The sequence below is a fragment of the Sabethes cyaneus genome, chromosome 1 (genome assembly GCF_943734655.1).
Source record: "Sabethes cyaneus chromosome 1, idSabCyanKW18_F2, whole genome shotgun sequence".
NCBI lineage: Eukaryota > Metazoa > Arthropoda > Insecta > Diptera > Culicidae > Sabethes > Sabethes cyaneus.
The window spans coordinates 104,855,090-104,877,538 of NC_071353.1; the positions used below are offsets into that span (position 1 = coordinate 104,855,090).

Here is a 22,449-nt window from a genome sequence, read left to right on the forward strand (position 1 = left end):
GCAAAAGTTCAATTTCATGAGCGCAGTCGAAAAAAAGAAGGAGGGAAATATCGTATCTTCTTAGGGTAAGATCAGTAAAGTAAAATTACACCTTTAGATTTTAGCAAAAACTTAGTATTCATTATCCGATCTTTATAAAACCGCATTTATGGGCATAGAATCTACAATATAAATACATAAACTGTCAGTGCACTGATAGCTTCAATTAACGAACAGTTAAGCGGAGTCGTACTGGACGAATTGTTGCTTTTGAAGTTGCTCCAGCGGTTTTACAGATATCTTCTCGCCAGTTGATGTCCAAGTGACCGGTTCCGTGGAGTGCAGTCTGTAGTGTTTCTTTAACGATTCTTTTTTAGCAAACGATTTCTCGCAAAGGTCGCAATTAAAAACCTGTGCAAACAAAGTAATTAAAATATAAAAAACAAATTTTGACATTATTTTGAAACAAACCTTCACTCCTGTATGAACATGTGAGTGCTGTACTAAAAGCAATTTAGTTCTGAAAGATTTATCACACAAATCGCACGAAAACGGTCGAACATTTAAATGGCTCTGATTGTGAGATCGCAGGGCTTTGTGCGATGTGAAAGACTTGCCGCATAAATCACAAAGTAAATTCAACTTTTTGCTGTGTGTGGCCACGTGATCGTTTAATGCTCGCCGTGTTTGGAAAGTTTGTTCGCAGCATTTATATACGTAACCCAGTTCTTCAAATTCTCCGCCGTGCACCTGACTTTTGTGATTCTCCAAATTGAACGAGTTTGTGTAGACCTTGCCACACTGATCACAAACTAACTGAGGCTTCCGATTATGTGAAAGCTTGTGCTGGTATAGTGCTCTTCGAGTCTCACATATTTTTCCGCAGTGTTCGCAAGTACAACTAACTTTTTTGCATGCTATGCTTTGATCAATATGTGCCTGAAGCTCTTCAAAGCTGCCGAATTTTGCTTTACATGTAACACACACATAGTGACAAGGATCAGTAAGGTTTATCACGATGCTTTTAGTATTCGGTGATTTGCGCATCGGTTTGATCTTAGACACCTGTTTTGACACTTCTTGAGACTTTATCGTGGACTGCCGAGTCTGGTACTGAAAATAACTAGCATTATGAAAAAGTTAAGTTTAAATATGAAACAGCTTACAAACACTTTTTTCTGCCTTGAACTTGGTTCATAATCTTCATCGTTATCTTCCTGAGCAGATTCATCCGTAGAATGATGTTGTTTTGAATCAATCGAAACTTGGAATGTATGCCTGTAAACTGCATCAGAATCATCATCCGTGTCATTATAATGGATGAAATCTTCTGCCGGCAAATTCACAACTTCCTCGTCTAGCACTTCCATCTTCATTTTTATTGGCGATGTTTCTTCTTCTGATTGATCTGCCCCCCCAAGTGGGTCCGCTTGGGGCGGTACTATTTTCTTAATCACTACTGACGATGTAGTGGTCAGCTTTCGCAGGACATCATTTACACTCTGTACTTGTGGTTTCGTTTGTTGTGCTGCTACAGAATTGGCTAGGGAACGAATTTCGGCTGCTGATAAAACATTACTTCTCCGTCGATTGGCATGCTCCCTTAGTTCCTTCTCAACTTCCCGTGCTTTCAGAACGAATTTTTCCATCTCATGAATAGTGCTAGCACACTCACTGCATGATAATTTTGGAAGTGAATCTTCTGGCTCAAACTGCAAAAAAGTTGTATCGGAAACATACGAATGGCTAATATTTAGGTTTACCTTAAGGGGGAAATACGCGACTAGCTTTTCCCACAGGAGCGAGTCTATCAAATCAACAATCACATTTTTACTTTTGCCACAAAAGCGGCATATTCGTAGCGACATCCAGAAAGCCATCAAAATTTGGAACGATAACAAATTCACGGTATTTACTCAAACACAAAAAGATTAATCCTTTTTCTCAACCGTCACATACAACACTGTCACCAGCAAATCATAAATATACAAAATTTATAATTTTAATCTAGATTTTAATGTAAAAACACAGCTCGGGTGAGTTAAATATTATGATTTGGTATTGATGAGGGTAAATCGCTAAATGTAAATAGGCAGATTTGAAGAAGTGCTCTATCCAGCTTTTTACGCACTATAATGGCGGAGCGGACGCTATAAATTGCAAGGGAATGTGCTATAAATGAAATCAGCGAGTACAACATCGAACTGTCAAACTCGATGTTTTGCTTTTTTTTTCTCCATACGTATTGTATTGCAGTCTGTCTTCATATGCATCGAAGAAAATAATTTTCAAAGTTTCAGTTACAGTTTTAGTTTCGCGTTTATTTATTAGTAATTTTTCGCAGTTAATTTCGTTTTTGTGCAAAGTAGTGAAGATGGGTAAAATAGCCTGCTGCATTCCAACGTGTGACGGCATAACTTCACCCGGATCAAGCGCCTCTAGTTCCGTATCCCGCATTTCAATGCATCGGTATGAATAAGGCAAACTATATGTAATAAATAAACTAAATATTCTTATTTATTTGTTTCAGGTTTCCTAAAAGTGAAATATTGCGACGAAAGTGGATTAAAGAAATCCTTCATCGATGTAAAGATGATAAAACTATTGAGTTTGTCGGCATTGATAATCTTCGGATTTGTTCTAAGCATTTCATTGAATCGGATTTCTATTATGCGAATAAATCCCGTCGACTCTGCCCTATTGCATTTCCATCTGTTTTTTATAGTCAGCTAGACTCGCCAGCCGAGTTTCTTGTGTCCGAAAAAGATCCTAAAAATCCTGATTGTGACCAAAAGGCACAAGTCGTTGGAATATCCAGCATCGAAGGAACGCAAAAGAAAAATGTTACTCAGAGGTATTATTCCTATTAACTATTCAAGTATTGATTTAGAACACGAATTATTTTCTTGTATATTGTTTTGCCAGACTTCGATATCCCGGCGATATTCACGATGTCAGCCTCTTATCCGAGAAGGAAAGCAAAATTATGCTTCCAAAATTTCAGCACCACTTGATTTCAATTAAAAAAACCTTGAAGAATACCAGGAATCAGGTTTACAGGCTAAGTAAAAAAGTAACATGCATGGAAGAAATCATTCGCGATTTAAAAAAGAAGAGTTTAATTTCTGATGCAGCGAAAAAAATGCTGCAGGTAAAATTTGCTATTCGATTGGTTCATGTTTATTCATTGCTTTTTCTATTAGGCGTTTTCGGATAAAAAACTCTTCAAAGAAATTTGTTTCGGACGATCAGACCGGGGGTACAGTGATGAGTTGAAAAGTTTTGCTACCACTCTTCATTATTACTCTGCCAAGGCCTATCGGTTCGTACGTAAGACTTTTTATAACCGTTTGCCAAATCCACGTACCATAATAAAATGGTATCAGAGCTTGGACGGTGAACCCGGGCTAACAAACGAAACGTTGGCTGCTCTAAGAACAAAGGCCGATGATTACCGTTCTCAGGGTAATGTTTTACTAGGTTGTCTAATGATGGACGAAATGTCCATCAGGCAGCAAGTAGAATGGAATCTGCACACAAAAAAGGTTGACGGAAGTATCCATCATGCCAATTTAGTTCCTAACAAAGATGGTTCAACAGACGATGAAATCGTCGTTGCCAGAGAAGTGTTGGTGTATATGGTTACTGGTATTCAAGAACAATGGAAGGTACCTGTCGCATATTTTTTTACGAACGGATTAACTGCTATAGAGAAGGCAAGTATCTCTGAAACGGTACTGACAAGTTTAAGCGCTGTCGGTGTAAAAATCGTCGCGTTTACCTTTGATGGCACAAGCACGAACATTTCTATGGCGAACATCTTGGGATGCTATTTAAAACCAAATGAGACAAATTTCTCTACCAGTTTCCAACACCCTTGCGACACCCATCAAGTACACGTGTTGTTGGATGTGTGTCATATGCTGAAATTGGTGCGTAATACCTTCGCATCACAATCGGTTATATTGTCTGAAAAGGGTGAGATTCGTTGGGAGTACATCGAAAAATTAAATAGTTTGCAAAACTTAAAAGGTACGAAGCTTGCAGCAAAGCTATCGAACAAGCACGTGTACTTTGAAAATAGCAAGATGAAAGTGTGCTTAGCTGCGCAAGTGATGAGTAACAGTGTCGCGGAGGCAATTACCTTTCTTATGGCTCACGACGACTCATTCAAAGATGCTGCTGCTACCGTAGAGTTTATTTCGATTTTTAATGACCTCTTTGATATCTTCAACTCTATGTCGATTCACGCAAAAGGATTTAAGAAACCACTCTGTGACGACAATTTCTACATTTACGAAATGGCTTTCGAATACGCTGAACGATACATCCTCAATTTAAAATCCGAGAATGGAAACAGTATTCTAAGTTCCCCATTAAAGACAGGGTTTCTAGGGTTCATGGTTGCAATGAAAACTTTTAAAGAACTGTACAAGCTATACGTAGATGTTGAAGATTCTCTAGAGGACAAAAATGATGTTCAACATGACAATAAAAATGTCCTTACAAGCATCTGCACGTACAGATTCTCACAAGACCATATAGAGTCGTTCTTTGGGGCAATAAGAGCAAAGGGGGGAAGCAATAATAATCCCAACGCTGTTCATTTTAAAGCATGCTACAAACGAATGATCCATCACAATAACATAACTGCATCGGCTAAAGCAAACTGCCACGATTTTGATGAAACTGTGCTTCTGTTGGGACGGGAGAAATCTACTTTTATTAACAGCCGATTAACCGAAAACGACACAGATTATGAAGAAACGAGAAAACTTCTTCTGGAGGATTGGCCAGTACAACTATCGGTATCTGACGAGATAGTTCGAGAAACCATTACCAGGGACGCCGCAGAAGTACAGAAAAGATTGCTGACTCGATTCAAATGCTATAAATGCATTCTTGCCATTCTGACAGATGAAAAATTCTGGGATACGAACATTTCATCCAGTATTGTAACTCTTTGTAAAATTGCAGATAAAGAGTTCACAATACTGGTGAACGGACAACGCAATTTTAATGTTGAAAAATATTACCCGCTACTCACAAACTGTATAATTTCGAGAGTCCAATCTAATTTTGATAGAGTACTCGATTGTCTGAAAACGCATATTATAGAGGATACCGAAGCGAAATCGTTTCACCAAATGGACATCATGAAGGAAATTATCAACCTTTACTTGGACATAAGAATTACCCGCTATACTAAAACCATAATAACTTTTAAACCATCTACACGAAACAAGTTGAACAAAATAATTTTATTTAATGGCCACTAAATAAACAGCCTAAATGACACATATTTTTTTGTTCGCACTGCGCACAACCTACCACTTTCAAGACTTTCGATACAATTCTTAGTTCATTCCGAAAGTTTTTTTTATCCTGGTACTGTGAACTTTCTGTTGGTTGTAACCAAAAAACACCAGTCATCCATTTTTCGAAACTTGAATCATATGCATGCATCAATATCCTGCATTCAGTGGTGATGAATCGCCCGAGATCAAACTGAATGGAAACGACTGTTTGAACTTGAAACGGCACGAGCCATCCCGGCTCTATGCTGAGGACGACGACGACGACGCACGAAGTATCCTGCATTAAAATAATGAAAACAAAATGTTCTGTGCACTATGAAAATATTTAAACTTACCAGAACTAAAGAAATCTACTGAATCACCAATAGTGAAAGTTTCTGTTGAGCAACGGCAGCAATCATTTTGCTTTCCTTGCTTTAGGTCACAAAAATTGCCAACGAAATGAAAACAGCGAACACCGTAAAGATAAACAACCTAAACAACACCGCTCGGATTTGACACTTTTGGAAGCAATGACAGTTTTGGAAGCGCGATGTTATCCTCTGTCAAATACATAGCGAGGGATAGCACAGCGCATCCCCTCGATAAATTGTGTTCGTGATCAAGGTGAGTTAAAATAGGTGATCTAGTTTTCACAGTTTGAACAGAAGTGCGTGGAACGATTGGCTATTCCAGCTTTTTACGCGCTATAATGGAGGACGCTATAAATTGTGTTCGTAATATGCGAACAATCTTTTTGACAACTCTGCATACATCAAATCAGGCACTTTTCTCTTGCAACACTACCGTGTTCTTTCTTTCGTTTACGCCAAAGAAGGAGAGCAAAAATGTGCGAAATGTAAACAAAACTATTGCTCTCCTTCTTTGGCGTAAACGAAAGAAAGAGCAACACTGCCGTACAGGAGAAGAGTGCCCAGTTTTGATGGATGCAGAGTTGTCAAAAAGATTGTTCGCATGTAACAAACACAATTTATAGCGGCCACCATTATAGCGCGTAAAAAGCTGGATTTCTTAAGATTACTCCTATCCAGCTTTTTACGCGCTATAATGGCGGACGCTATAAATTGTGTTCGTAATATGCGTACAATCTTTTTGACAACTCTGCATACATCAATCCTGGCACTCTTCTCTTGCAACACTATCGTGCTCTTTCTTTCGTTTACGCCAAAGAAGGAGAGCAAAAATGTGCAAAATGTAAACAAAACTATTGCTCTCCTTCTCTTACGTAAACGAAAGAAAGAGCAACACTGCCGTACAGGAGAAGAGTGCCCAATATTGATGGATGCAGAGTTGTCAAAAAGATTGCTCGCATATTACGAACACAATTTATAGCGTCCGCCATTATAGCGCGTAAAAAGCTGGATACTTTTCGGATTTTGAAAAACGATTGGGTCCGATTTTGACGTTTAATTGGCTCCCAATTTTTGTATCCATCACCGAACTATATATATAGTATTGCTGTTTGCAAGGAAAATTGTACCATCCAAAGTGCAAAATCGCTCTTAAAAGTGCTATTTTAGCTTAAATCGTTTCGGTCTCTTCGGCGCACTTGTTGCTTGGAATGTATCGAAAAAGTGCGCAGAAGATACCGAAAGGATTTAAGCTAAAATAGCACTTTTATGAGCGATATCGCACTTTGGATGGTACAATTTTCCTTGCAAACAGCAATAACTATAGCGAAAAGGCGACGCCAGCGTTGCTGATATTGTGCGCGCATTCCCTTACTGGACACGACGGTTGAAACAGTCGTGTTTCTGAACGATCGTAAAAAGGGTCGTTTTTAGCTTTTGACAGATAAAATGTCAAATTGTGTCATCATCGCTGTTTCATTATTGGAACCAATCGAGCAAAGTAAATAAACCTAGGAATTACCGTTCTATCAGAAGAAACGGAATGAAATTCAGCATGAAATGATTTTGTATTTTCAACGCCGGTTTGCCGAAATTTCATAGTGAATAAAGCGTAGTTTATCCTTCATTATCCAAACAAGCAATAACGTTCGTATTCGAAAACAATTTGTTTAATGCTTTTGTATGATTAACACGAAGTCACGATTAAGGAACGTTTGAAACCAGCCCATCGGCAGGCAGCCATGTTTTCGCCGCCAACATCTCGTGTGTGCGAAAATGAGATAGCATGTCAGCACTGCGTTTCACTCAACTGCCAGCAGTCTGATTTGGGCCCGCTGTCAAATTTTGAGCCCCGGACATGCTGTCGCTGACGTTTACTGCAGCTCGATATAGAGATGTCGCTGGGGTGTTTGAAACAGTACCTGAACTCCCCTCGGAATCCATCGATCAAGTAAATGCACAACATTTGAGTTTCATTAAAAATTATCCACCGCGCAACTCAGAAATGAAATGCTCTCATATAGTTGCCGGGTCGATTTTGATATTATTGGAAGAAATCAGAAATCATAAACTTTTAGTTACTTTTGACGACCCAGTTGGGTGAACAACATGCCTGTTTACAGTATTCTGGCAACAGTTCCAGCGCGGTGTTTGCTTCAAGCGCGGTGTTTCTTTTAGACCGCGTTTAACTTTGGGCAAAGCACCCAATATTGTTCTGAGTTTTGCGTGAGAAAAAAAGAGAAGGAAGTTTTTCTGCTTTTGTCAACACTCACGCGTTGACAGTTCGGCATGAGATTTTCTGTAAGTGCGAGCAGCCTACGAAATCTCTTACTGCTGGTAAGGCCAATAAAAGGCAGAAATGTCAACGAATCGGCCTCATTCGCTTTTCACTTTCTCGAGGCGTAGGTCGTGTTTCGCATTTGTTTGATCAACTCCGTCTTGGTGCCGCAGTAAAATGGCCGCCCTTGTCGAAATTAAATTGCCCTGCGAATTTTCTTGCGATGCCGTGAGTTAACGGTTATCGTAGAAGAAAATTTCGCAGAGGCAATATCACGTTTCGAAAACATTTTGCTGTAAGAGAAGAAATATTTAAGTGGTGAAAGTTTTAACGATAATTTGTGCAGGTTAGTATTCGCTACACTCCAACGAGTTATATTGATAGTGGCTTTTAACAGATTTAAACCAGCAATTGTTCCAAGTTTATCCTGTTTCAAGATAATAACGTTACAATATGTTATTAGTTTTTATAATTAAGAACGTTGATTTGAGGGTTAACGCATCACAATTTAAAACGGAATTACGTACGTTGAAATATAGCTGATTGCAAACTATTTTAATACGAATTGCTTTGGTGTTTTTGGAGCACTTATTGCTCAGAATTTAGCGAAAATGTATGCCAAAGATACCAAAACGATTCACTTTAAAATATAGTACTTTTACGAGCGATTGTGCATTTTTGAAAGGTAAACGGTTCTCATTATCACCTCACAAAAATTTTCTAGGTGAAAGCATAATTTGCGCTTCTCAAAGTTGTTTGGGTGACTCTACAATTCAAATGGGAGCAGTAAGGTCAGATGAGGGTGACTGCAAGTACCCAGGCATAATTCATACGAATTTTAATACGCTGCGGAAATTTGACAGAAAATCCATGGAAAACTGCCAAATTTGCGCAATGTTATTAAAACATATACGCAGTGTCTGGGCCAGAATAGGATTTGTAAGTGTGGTGACTGAGAATAGGGCCCAAATGTTTTTGCAATGAGTAATAAACTCGATCAATAGTGAGATTTTCGCATACGGCAAATCAACTCATTCGTGGATGCGCAGAGGTAAACTCGGCCTCATAAAAGCGAATGTTGAACTAACAATCCTTCCCCGACGATCACAAGGACGTGGCCGGTGCCGCTATTGATCTATTTAAAGTTGTAGTTACTAAATTATTATACATTGAAGATAGTCAACTCTCCCGAATTGCTATCTGTGTGGTTCAGATCAATCACGGAGGTGCAACTACGATGTGTGTGGTCGTTCATGCTCATGGTAGATGGTACGGCAAATCAACGCGCCGTAAACCTACTATACAGCTTTGTTGGTGTCGATTGCTGGTTTGAAAGACACGTTCTAAGAGATATCAATGAATAACAAAGAAAATATATTTAATAAAGATTTAGGGATTTTTTAACGGCAATGTCTTTTTTTTTCTTTCAGATAAACCAGACTAATTGAAGAGAAATGCTGACTACGTTTTTCAAAGCAGTTAATTAGGGCAGACATCAAAGAAAAATAATTCAATTATAGATTGTATTGTTTACTTTATTGCAACACAATGGATTGCTTAAGCCAACAAAAGTATGCTTGATAATAAACTATAGTTTTGCAAAACAGCCATTTTTATTACAATTGAAAGAAAGCACGATTCGTTAGCCTATTTGGATGTGTTCAAAAAACTAAACAGGTTTCCTGCACCTCTTCCTGGAACCACTTATCACTATGCGCTGCGTCCCGAACTCGTTCACTCACACGCACATCCTGCAAATAATTGTGCTGGTGTGCAGAGACTTCTACGAACCAAACTGCTGTTCGCTACCATCTATCGCAGCGAAATCGTACGCTCCGTGGCCATCGAATTGCAGATAATAGTCGTGGTGTTTCCACAGTGATTTACGGTGAGACACGGTGAATAGAGTGATTCCTACCTTACGGCAGTATTCGTACATGCTTCCTTCGACATCCACCGAAACGGCTGAGGTGCATTCGTCTAAGATGGCGAACTGTGGGTTATGATAGAACAATCTGGCCATAGCAATGCGCTGCTTTTCGCCCCCAGACAACACATCTATCCAATCTTCAATGGCGTCCAAGCCCTTCTCTCGCACTTGAAGATAGGTAAGCTGTACTAACTCCAGGTAGGCCAGCAGATCCGCATCTGTTTTGCCGCGTCGTTTCATTTCTTGATGAGTATGCGGGTAGATAATCTGTAAATTTAAACCGCATGTTAAACCGCAAATTAATGATAAAAATATTTATTTCAACGGATTTACCTGATCTCGTAGTGTGCCAAGTGTCATATACGGTCTCTGGGGAATGTAAAACAATTTTCCAGCAGGTGGCTTTGTCACTTTACCACCCCATGTTGGCCACAGTTCACCCAGTATGCGGAATAGACTGCTCTTGCCACAACCGTTAGGACCACATACGAGCACATTCATGCCAGAACGTACCTCGAAATTTAAATCTTTTACCAACACATCGCCATTTGGGGTCACCAGTGGAACGTGTTCGAATTTAATAATGTTATCCTGGAACTTGAGTAAACCCTTGCCTGCGCCAATTTCGGCATCAGCTACTCCCGAATTACTGACCATGGTTCTCTCATAACGACCAGCATTCAGCTCCTTCAGAACGACTGTCAGCTCCGTCATGCGAGCTGTGAAACCAGCTAAGCGTGACATTTCACGACCAGCCAGAACCAACCGCCCGATTGCTTCCGCTAGCTTTACTAACATACGGCCAAATGTGTAGTATCTCTATAAATATATTTTATTTGATACAAAGCTTTCAAAATTGCAATTGACGTGCACAACTTACACTCAATCTCTCGCTTGCCTGAGCACCGGTTAGCAATGGATGGTTTGGCTCAAAAAATGGCAGCGAAACCGCGTAGAATCCAACCACCGTAGCGATGTCTACAATTAGCGAAACAGAAATTTAGCATCATACCGCTCAAAAGCTTTTTCTATTACACAATTAAATGCTTACATTTGGCAACCATGTTGTCAATTATACCCATGCCGACGCGGAATTCTAAAAATTTTCTTAAATGTGCTACCAATTTGTTGAAACTGGCCAGAATGGTAAGCTTTTCACGATTGTTGCCTTTGTAAAATGCGATCTGGAAATAAAAGATTTAAAAAAATCAGAAGGGTTGTGTTGCAGACATGATCACGAGTTGGCGTAAAACTACGTTAGGCGGGTTTTTGTGATGGAACCTTGAATTTTAAAGAAAACTTGAAGAAATGTCATTTTGGCATGTGTGTAACCAAAATAACGTATTTAATTCTGTTTCGTGCCGTTCGAACATGTTTGCTCATTGATCCAGCTGCAATCGCCAAGGCACGAAGATTCTCGTTAGTCATTCGTGAGTCGCCTGTTTGCCGCGTTATGGAGCAAGTAGAAAACACGGTGAAAAGTGAAGCTTGTACAATAAATTTCCAAACGGCGATTTTTAGCATTATATACCACTTTTTCAAATTCTGTCTGGCTGAGGTGCAGTAAACGAAAGAGCAAAATCGAAGCAAAGAGAGTGTGTCAAGCCTGATATTGTAGAACTATGACGAAGGTGGTCAGCCACCTTATATATTTTTTTTAACCGTTATGTGTGCGACAGGGTACCCGGGTATCTTTTCAGTTTTAAAATAGTTATCTCATTCAATTTAAAACATACGTTATTGAAATTTTGCGACATCCTAAAACTCGTTGATCTTAAGTAATTAAGGTAATTTGGTGCATATCCATAGAGGGGATTAGCAATGAGAGGCACTTGAATTTTTTTATTACGTAGGAGGGCGACAAGGGCACCCGGGTACCCATGATTTGCTATGTTAATAACTTTGGCTATTTTGAACCGATTTGGCTGAAACCAGTGGCATTTGATTCGTACATTTAGGTATCTAGTTTTGATTAGGTAAAGCATTTGGTCATCAAATGATAAGCAGTTCCCGGGAATCGATAATTCCGGCGCCACCTATGGTAAAAGGTGGGAAGCCGCTTGTTTTGAAAGAATATTAGCTTTCTGCAAAGCTATTAGCTTTGAACTTAACATTGTGAACCCTTTTTTCACCTAATGATATAAACCGGTCACATTAGATCGCATTGGCCCTTCCAGAATTGGGTTCCTGTAGGGTTACAGATGGCCAGTTGGGTGCCTAAGTCAATATTAGAATTGGTATAGCGGATAGATGCTTTGAACTGATATGGTCAATTTAGTACTGATTGATAATTTCGGAACTGTTTCCGAATGAATAACGGATGGTTCTACGTTGTGAACTGTTCCAAAAATGCTAAGCATTATCTTGAATCCTACGGTATCATCTGTGACCCCGTAGAAGCCATTTTCGAAATAACCAATCAAAATACATCGAAATGTAAAAATATCACATATCGACCCAATTCCAAGAACTTTGATACCCATATTGCTAGGTTTTACCTCCAATCCTAGAATGGCCACTCATGACCCCGCAGGTACCTATCTCGGAAAGGCCAACCTGATTCATCTCGTTAAATGAAATAGTTCACTGTATGAATTTCTAGAGTTTTGATATCCGCTTGACTGATGTTCCTGCAATACAATCAGTTCTCTACCTCACAGCGGACACTCTGTCGGAATTCTTGATTTTTGGGTCCCGTATGTCTTTTAATGGCCAAACGGCCAAATAATTCAAAACTAGATAAATTAATGAGTCAAATGACCCCTATTTCATCAAAATCGGTTTAAAATTGTTGATGTTATAACAATATCAATTTTGGGTACCCGGGTACCCTTGTCGCCCTGCTAAAGGTGTTTTCTGTCGCACACATAACGGTTAATATTTAGAGGCCATTTTAGAGTTTACTTTTAGATATTGAGCACTCTGCAAGCAGAGTGACAAGCGAGAGACGATACGCCTGTATATAGGTAATTCGTATGGATTCGTTTGGATGACAGAATTGTAATATTCCCTCACCGCCAATTTCTATTATCGAACCAAGTCTACACAAAAAACGTTATTGTCCGTTCGATCGAACATGTGCACAAAGGCTATTCATCCGAACGTAGAAACAAGTAATCTATTTACCACAAGTGTGTAAAAGTGTATAAGTGGTCCAGTCAGCTTCGAGGTACGATGCTGGTCCAACAAGCCAGTATATTCGAATCTCAGCTAGGCGGTGCTGCTAGATAGTCAGTAGAATTTTTGCAGTAGCCCCGTAACTGTCCTGTACTCTAACAGCCGGCCGTGAAGTCTGCCGATAAAGAAGGGTCAAGTCTTAGAAAGAGATTTAAGCCCAAGGCTTTGCTTTTTTTGTATAAAAGGCGATGCAATAAACAGCAAGTGGTTCAGCAATTGGTTACCGTAAGCCAATCGTTAGTTTCATTTATCTGTGAAGAATTCAGTCCCGTTAGTAAATGGACTACCGTCATCCGCGGCGAGATTGTGCCAACAAAGCATATGTTTTTGTTCTTTAGCTCAGTATACACACAATTTAGGAACTAAGTTGATTTCAAAACTGTCAATATATACTAAATTGTTCAATTAACAACTACCGTAGAGATGGTTTAGTTACAATGAAACCTAATTTTACTGGAAGTGCATGAACTTTGGCACAATCTCACCCCTTCTAGGGGGTGACATTGTGCCAAAAACATAAAGTTAAGGTAAATACCTAAACACTGAACATTAGCATGTTTACAAACAATATACATAAATATCACTATAAAGTAGTTCATATGGGGCCGTCCATGAACTAAGTGGACTATTAGGGGCAGGGGGTCGGCCAAAATCAACGCTTCATACAAAAAGTATGAACGAAAATAACCCGGGGAGGTCTGAAATAACTAAAAATGAGTTCGTAGTCAATGGACAGCCTTTATATAGCCAGTAGCGTTTCTAGGGTTAACAAGGGGGAGATATATGGAGGGCGTGTATCCTAAAGGGACATACCTATTTGATCATTTAATAAAAGTAACCATTACTTCGTTCGAGAATCCGCGGCCGCAGAACATGTGGCCCATCCCACCCCCTTCCCTCTCCTTAAAACTGGCAGTTTATACACGGTATAATATATTCGTCTTATATTAGAGTGTTTATTCAAAACATCTGAAATTTCCAGAGATAAAGTAAAAATTAGTTTAAATTATTTAGCTGACCAATGATGCTGTTTGCTCCAAAATGGATGATGCAATCTAATCTGTCAAAATATTGTGCTCAATAGTAAAGAATGTGAGTGTACCGACGTATTTTCGTTGTGTATGTGAAATCCACTAAATGGATCGATCATTTTGGCTTGGCACAATCTCACCCCCGTGAAGCTCGAAAAGTACAAAGTTTCGAAAAATATTATTTTCGTAATTAAAACTTTTCCAACGCATAATAACCTTTCAATACATTGTAAATGATTAGTTTATATACCTTCAAAATAGCAAGTTGATGCGATTTCTTGTTTGGGTTGGTTTATGCAGGACATTTTTTACAAGCGTTATTTCCGAGTATTTTTGATCGCGAACTTTGAAACCCTGTTTAGGCTAAATAGTTTGCTAATATTATCTGTGTTCCATTTTAAGTTATGAATAAATATGTTATGTTCATCATAATTTTGAATTAGGGTCACCAGTTTCTATAGTTATAATAAATGATCACAAATAAACATTTTTGGTTTTTGGCACAATCTCACCCCCGTGGCACAATTTCACCCCGGATGGCGGTACCATAACGACGATCACGAACAGACAGTCAAATTATATATACTGACGACTGATAACCTCACTGAATGCTTCATGTCTGTCAAAGCAGGTAGCTTTTCGCCCTTTTCTCCATTCCCTGACAGGTCTGGTGGACCTCTACTTGAACGATATCAATTTTACTTTAAAATGTATGAAATTATTGTATGATGATGATTGTAAACTCTTTGTCATTATCAGAAATAACACAGACACTATTTTTTTACAAACGCAGCTGGATAATTTCGCTGATTGGTATACCAAAAATCGAATGGTACTGAATGCCTCCAAGTGCTCCTACATTTCTTTTACACGCAAGAAATCAACGTCTCTTGAACATCCTTAAAAAGGAAAACATAAGACTTGGAAATTCTGCTCGATTCAAAACTAACTTAAAGAACATGTGGCCTACATTTCTGTCAAAATCTCGACAAATATTGGCTTTTTATTTAGATTTACTTTAGCTTTAGCAAGATCTAATGTTTAAAAGTTGTTCTTTAGTGCGGCCAATAGTAGAATAAGCTGCAGTTGTATGGGCACCGTACTACCAAAACAGCATTGACGGATTGAGTCTGTCCAACGAAAATTTGTTCACTATGCCTTACGCCTTCTTCCTTTGAACGACCCTTCAAATCTTTCTAGTTATGAACACTCTATTTGAATTCTAAATTTGACATCCCAGAGATTATACTCCAACAACAAAACATCAATATCTGCCGGTGGCCCCTTCGATCTCACCCCTTTCTCAATCTTTCTGTTTCACGCACTAGTTATGGCCAAATGAACCTCTCTCGAGCATGTTTCGCATCTTTAACTGTTATTCTAATATTTTTCATCAATGATGAACAATTATGCCGCTTAGTTGTTTTCGAGGTACGATACTGGTCTAACAAGCCAGTCGTCGTATGTTCGAATCTCGGCTAGGCGGTGCTGCTAGATAGAGTCAGTAGGATTTTTGCATTAGTCCCGTAACTGTTCTGTACTCTAATAGCCCGCTGCAAGAGTATCCTCTCACTGACGGAAAAGAATCAAGTAAACCTTTACTGGGTTCCCGGCCATTGCGGAGTGGAAGGAAATGAAAAAGCCGATACTTTAGCGAGGCAGGGTTCATCTACGGACTTTATCGGCCCAGAACCGTTCTGTGGTGTGTCACCAAGCGCGCTTAAATCCGAACTTCGGGCATGGGAACACAAAACAATAGAGGAAAATTGGAAATCCTCTACACTGCCTATAAAAGCATAACTGTCCCATATGGAAAAACGTGAAGCGTGCGAAAATGAGATTGAAAGTGGCTGACTGATTTATATGTTGTGCGTCATTATACTAGAATTATTTTACTTTATTCGACAAAAACACCACGTTACACTAGTAATTGAACTATCCACATAAATTTTGTGGTGAAATTTAACACCAATGCAATATTTTTTTCAAAATTTCGAAGATGGGACAGTTATGCTTTTATTTACAAGCGCAAGTTGCTAAATAAAAGCATGTCTGTCCCATATTTTTTTCAATTTTTGCCAGTACATAGTGAAAAATAGTTTCTACGCCAAAGTATGCGCTACAGAAATGCTCCTATAATATTCCAAGATCTCAAGGTCGTGATTAAAGAAGGCAAGAAAGCCGTCGCGGTGTTGTACATAAAGTCGTCGAGGTTTTTCGAACCAGTGATGCTGGCTTCGTAATCACAAATTATAAATACTAACCAAGGCTATACCTCGAAGATATTTGAGAAATAATATTCAAAAAGAGCAGCCTTGCTGTTAAAGATAACAGCAAACTTGATGAAGTTCGAGTTTCGAACTTCAAGTATGTGCTACTGTTGAAAAAACAGCACAAATTATTGTTTTGAAAACTTTTCAATCGAAATGAAACATCAGCATAAAGGATATCGTGGAATCAAAACGAAGAGAAAAGCTGCTCTATTAAAAACTCTTTTCCCTGACACCGCCGAAGAAAATTGTGCCAGTGAAAGCTTTGCCGATTAAGAAAAGATTGTGGTCGAACATTGAAATGAACTTCGAAACAAATTTACTGTCATATTTCTTTTTTTTTGTTAAGTTTTTATCCTATTCAGGTGGAAATTAAAAGAATATTGTTTTATCAAAGCTATAATGCCTTATGGTTGCCTCAGCTGGCAGAAAAAAAATGTCTATATGGACAATATTATTATGGGACAGTTATGCTTTTATTTTTCGTATGGGACAGTTCAGGTTTGATATTTTTTGGAAAAATTACGGACAATAAAGTCCGTCTAAATTAAAATGTTTTAGATAAATTAGGATACAAATAAGCTACTTTCATGCTTTTCTCAAAATCGATAAAATTCCATATGGGACAGTTATGCTCTTATGGGCAGTAACAGGACTAAGACAGTCTAAGCGCTTTATACAGCAAGACCGTAAAAAAAAGCCTATCATTGCTTAATTTGAAGAAAACCGAACTAAGCATAATAATAGGACTATTTACCGGTCACTGTCCGAGCAAACGCCATCTCAAAACGATTGGTAGGCTGGACAATGATACTTGCCAACTCTGCGAATTCGAAAGCGAAACCGCAGAACATCTGCTCTGCCAGTGCAGTGCACTAACTCTTCGCAGACTAAGAATCTTCGGTAAAGGAACAATGGAGCCTTTCGAAGTCTGGTCTGCAAATCCTAATCAGGTAATAAACTTCATAAGAAGTTCAATGCCGGACTGGGAGAAGAGGTATGAATTGACAATGACAAACACTTCCATCAATAGTGTTATGTCGGCAACTAATACCTAGAAAAAAGAAGAAGTATACCACAATAGATCAAAATAATGGTCGCAGTGGTCAAATCTTCCGACAAAAATAATAGCCCGCTGCGAAGTCTGTAGATAAAGAAGGGTCAAGTCTTAGAAAGGACGTTTAATTCCACGGCTTTGCTTTTGATAAACAATTATTTCGGAGTTTTTCTACCCTACCAAAATGCGCTAAAAATATGGTTGAAATAGTCATTCACTGCAGATATGGATGATTGTAGTAAAATTAGGACCAATATAGCCAATAGGACTAATAATGGCGCCCCCACCCTATAACAAATTGGACATTATAGGACTGGCTACTTTTCAGCGAACTCAAAATTGTAACTTTGCCATCGGAAAGCGCAGACGAATTGAGTAAAATCGAGAACATCAATGGCAGTATTCGACCATCAGATCCAGAATCTAATGTTCAAACCGTTCTGGAACGATGAAGTTGTACAAAAGCTGGAGTACTGTCTCTGCTGAAAAAGCGTGGGACTTGACAACCAATTCAGCATGAAACAGTAGTGAAAGACAATGAAGTTTTGTGGGACATCAAATTTGTTGTCTAGTTCCGTGCTACTATTGTCGCAAAAGCTAACAAACACTTATGAACTCTCATGAAGACTGGAAAGGATTTCCCTGATCTTTACTGTTTGAGAACGAGTAGAAACGTTAGTTCGCTCTACTCTCGAAACAGCTGCAGTAGTTTGGAGCCCTAATACCACAACGTAATCCACGTTCTTCAGGTCAGCGTTGCGGTTTCTTCCGTGGACTAACCTGTTCGAGTCACTGTAGACTATTAAGTATGGATGTATTTATCGCAAAATTGCTTGATGATGAAATAGAGGCACCCAAACATTTTGACGGAAATGAACACAAACGCAACTTCAGGGTCTACACGATTCAGCAACTTTCTAAGCCACACCTAGCGAGTAATGTGAGTAATGTATGCTCGCCTCTGTCCAATGATGTATATCCTCTGTTTGATTTTTGTATTGCGTGTCCTAACTGTTTTAGAAATCGTGTTTATAATTATATTTTTTTGACTGATTGCATTGCAAATTAAGTTTTAGTTTTATTCGTGTCGTCCCACGATGTAAAGGAATAAATTCATAAATAACATAGTGAACCTAATATTTTTTGAAACGCTGGTTCTACAATTGATGAAGGGACGGTAGGGGAAAGTAATGAATTTTTTTAATAGTGGGTAAAGTGCGGAAAGGTGAGGGGACCACCGTTTCATAAAACTTAATTTATATGCCTGACCACATTTCAAGGTCAAGACTAAAAACACGAGGTTGGTCTATAGTGAATCTAATCAAATTTATAAATTTAAATTTCAAACAAAAGTTGCACTAGACTATGCAGAATAAAATTTCAATGCAGAGCACAACTGTTGAATTCCAACAATACAGATTAAAACTGTGCAAACTTGGTTCAACATAACCCGATCAGCTTGAAATGGTCCAATCAAGAATGTTTTAGGTATACTCACTTCTTCTGAGTTGGTGATCAGCCTGCTGTTAACGTATCGGAACTCTCCCTCCAGCTTCTGCTCCATCACCGTCAACCGACCTACAAAAATAATATTATTTTCCATCAGTAGCTGTGTTTACAAAAATGCGTAGGATAAAACCTGTCGGTTTGCGTAAATTCGTCAGAAACACGCCGGAGAAAAACAGATACAGCAGCAAAATGCCAGGCGTGGTTCCGCCTAGGTTCGTCGTTAGCCTATATACGTATATCACAATATCCAGTAGCGGCTTGCAGATGTTGGAGTATAGATCGGTCACACTTTCGCAAAATTTGTCGATATCGGTCGTTAGCAGTTGGTCTGCGTTAGCTATTCGGTTATCGAGGTTAGACATCTTGTAGTAGGTGAACCCTCTAAAAGAAAACAGTAATGATTATTGTGGACCTGCTCTCAAACCTGTTCCCCTGAGGATGGTACTCACTTCAGGTACTCTGCGTATAAATATTGTGATAGATTTGTTCTAAACCTAAGTTTCAGTTCACCTATGCTCCACTTGAGCACATTGTTCACTACCGCAATCTGAGAAAATATTTTGGAAAATACAGACATGAATAGGCGGCAGTAATTGAAAAATTATAAATAAGCTTACAGCGGGTAGAGCCGATAAATATTTCACCAACGCAGACCGAAACCGTGCTTTGTTCATTGTAATTATGGTGCTTTCGATGGCGGTTGCATTCTGGATCATCCAAATATCACTGATAGATCGTGCGATCAGGGCAGCGGCGATTACGAGCAGTAGCCCATTTTCAGCACTCCATGTTTTAGGAATAATTATCTCTGGAAGTAAATTAAAACGATAGGTATTAGAAGCTGTTTTGTGTGAATGTGGATGTCAATATGAAAGACATTATCTTAAAGTAAGTTTTTTTTCCTGAATGGTTTCATTACTGCAACCAGTATCATTGATCTATTGTGATATCGCCCGGTTGTTTGCTGCACTGCATTCTTTTTACTATGAGTGACGATATACCACAGAGAACAGACATCCAAGCTACAATAAATTTTTCGTAATTTTCTGTGTAAAAATTCAAACGAAAAACCGTTAAAATTACAACAGTTATCAAACGCCGCCTAGCCTACGAATCGCCAAACTAAATTGACTGTCAATCACCGTCAAGAATTTCCGTCAATTAACGATGAGAGATAACACTTGAAATAACTATTGATATTATGGGGCTATTTATCGATGATTTGACGGATACTATTTCGAACAAAACTAGTCAAACATCAACAGTAATAATAATGATAATTAGCATAACAACGCGATAACATCAAAAGAAGACCGAATTTTGCCACGTGTGTGTCACAAATCGCAAATCATTTCTAACAATGAAATTTGACGATACTATCGATACCACACTAGTTTCGATAGTATCAACAAACCTTTGTACCATTCCCTTCGTTCGGTTTGTTTACTGATGAGCTTTTGATGTTTTTTGGTTTTTGCATAAGTAAAAAAGAAAAAGAAATATATTATATTTCAGTTTTGACAGATGCTTGCGGGTGGCGCCACCATCAAACGAATCGCCAAACTAACATATGCGAGGGGTAACTTCGGGTAACTTTAACGTGAACGAGGGGTTATTTCGAAATGGCCGTTACAAAAATTTAGACAGGTTGGGTATGCCAGCTTGGATGTCTGTTCTCTGTGGATATACTTCTTAAATTTTATATGTAATGAGTTTACACTTCCTTCAAAGCTTGTTCTACTGTACCCATTCGTTCCTTATTGTTCCAATACTGTCTTCAATTATACCCGCCCTTGATGAGGACACATTGTGTTCCTCTGACCAGATACATATAACTATAAAGAGAATTTTTTGCACTGTCAGGAGGTTTCATCGGGAGAATTATAGAGTTCAGCATGAAAGAAGCGTAATGAGGAGCCTGAGAATAAACCCATGCTGGAGTTGCTTAGATTCTACTAAGATTCGAAAATAATCTTCGCTTATATGCAAATTGTTTCAGAAGAAACTAGATGCATATTTTCTTTATAAACCGAGTGATTCGTAATAAATGATAATAAAAATTATTAGCAACCTTCTCGAGCCAATATTTTTTTGTTTTTCTCCAACAGCAAACCTTAATGTTTATGTATTTGATATTGTTTATGTGCTCTTCAACATCAAATTCTATTTATATATATATATATATATATATATATATATATATATATATATATATATATATATATATATATGTATACCAGCTGACCCCAATGTGATATATAAAGGTGTGGCGATGTTGGTTAAGTGGTGTTAGTGCAATGAAGAGATTTCATCATGGTGTGGGTGGAATCGTAAACCGACCAATCACGATGAAGCGTGACGTCAAACTCCAAAAACAAACCCCATTGCCCGACGCGGTTTGTTTTTGTCGTTTGACGTCGTTTTCTGATTTTTTTGCTACCAATACCATCAAATTCCACATCTTTTTAAACCTCATTGAGCTGACCGGACAAACTTCGCATTGTCACAAATTAAAATGTTGTACATAACAACGGGATGGCAAGGTTGTCATCTCCCATATATTTGGTGCGTAACCGACATCACTGGCACCCGAAAAATGGCCTGTTCACCCTAAAGTGATGTTAAATCAGGTAATAAAACTTGTTACTGGCTGTACCAAATGATGGCAGTTTAAGATTATTTATGCAGTTTAGTACGATTTGCTAAATATTCTTGCGGTTTTGTAACATATTATACATCATATAATGTTTTTCTGTAGAATGAGCGAAAATACGACAACAGTTTATCCAGTTTTGGTGAAAGCGGAATGAAAATAGATGTTCGTTACGCTGAAATAGCGTGCCACCCCGTTGGTACATAAGTCGTGAATCTGCCACAATCTCGAGTTTAGCAAGTTTCTGAGGAGCTCAACCCTAGATAATTCATATTGGCAGTTACGTCACTAGGAAAGCATGGGTTGGTTAGTTTACAAATTTTCAATTTTTCCTCACAGTAAAGTAGAAAACAATCCCCCCGTTACTTAGCCAGATAACACAAAGCGGATAGCACTTAAATATTCGCCGTGATTGTATAACATTTCGCCGAATACCATTTCGCGAAAAACCTTACACTTCACGGAAAACTTTTTCGTGGAAAGCACCATTTCGATCCTCGGAGTGATTCTCTCCTTACTCGTTGTCGCTCGTGTTCGGACCCAACTGAAGGAAAGTAATAGAGGTCAGTAGACCTAGAAATACAAATAAACCTAGACAGAGGTGATATCTGCGGGGGGCTGCAGATAGTTTTTGGTGGTCTTGTTATTGTCTATTACGTTTTATGGAAGAGTCTAAAATTTCTCGAGTTCGATTAGTTTTTGAATTACGCTAAAATTTCTGTTTTGTTTGTATGAGAGTCCTTATTCCCCTACCACAGGGGTAAGGGGTCTCAAACCATCATAAAAAAAATCCTGCCTACAAAATCCCCCACATGCCAAATTTGGTTCCATTTGCTTGATTAGTTCTCGAGTTATGAGGAAATTTGTATTTCATTTGTATGGAAGCCCCCCTTCCTA

The 22,449-nt window shown here is 38.6% G+C and overlaps 2 protein-coding genes across 5 annotated transcripts in view; both read right to left on the minus strand.

Moving 5' to 3' along the window:
• Window positions 1-129: 129 nt before the first annotated feature.
• LOC128745343 (zinc finger protein 69 homolog) lies at window positions 130-2,046 on the minus strand. Of its 2 annotated transcripts, none has more exons than XM_053842385.1 (4): window positions 1,743-2,046; window positions 1,146-1,691; window positions 451-1,092; window positions 130-390 (listed from the first exon to the last, which is right to left on the minus strand). In XM_053842385.1, exons 1-4 carry the CDS (start codon window positions 1,857-1,859, stop codon window positions 217-219), a joined length of 1,479 nt encoding a protein of 492 aa, XP_053698360.1. In that variant the 5' UTR covers window positions 1,860-2,046; the 3' UTR covers window positions 130-216. The 2 variants fall into 2 exon arrangements, with proteins under 2 accessions (XP_053698360.1, XP_053698361.1); XM_053842386.1 differs by having other exon boundaries at window positions 1,146-1,653; window positions 1,743-1,842.
• Window positions 2,047-9,445: 7,399 nt separating this feature from the next.
• LOC128734100 (ATP-binding cassette sub-family D member 3) overlaps window positions 9,446-22,449 on the minus strand; it is a 48,993-nt gene continuing 35,989 nt past the window's right edge. For all 3 annotated transcript variants that reach the window (XM_053828119.1, XM_053828135.1, XM_053828126.1), the window contains exons 4-11: window positions 19,517-19,707; window positions 19,349-19,446; window positions 19,030-19,280; window positions 18,889-18,968; window positions 10,907-11,039; window positions 10,736-10,833; window positions 10,189-10,674; window positions 9,446-10,122 (exon numbers count right to left, since the gene is read on the minus strand). In XM_053828119.1, the coding sequence (XP_053684094.1) occupies window positions 9,709-10,122; window positions 10,189-10,674; window positions 10,736-10,833; window positions 10,907-11,039; window positions 18,889-18,968; window positions 19,030-19,280; window positions 19,349-19,446; window positions 19,517-19,707 (1,751 nt within the window). In that variant the 3' untranslated portion in view covers window positions 9,446-9,708. The remainder of the gene's footprint in view (window positions 10,123-10,188; window positions 10,675-10,735; window positions 10,834-10,906; window positions 11,040-18,888; window positions 18,969-19,029; window positions 19,281-19,348; window positions 19,447-19,516; window positions 19,708-22,449) is intronic.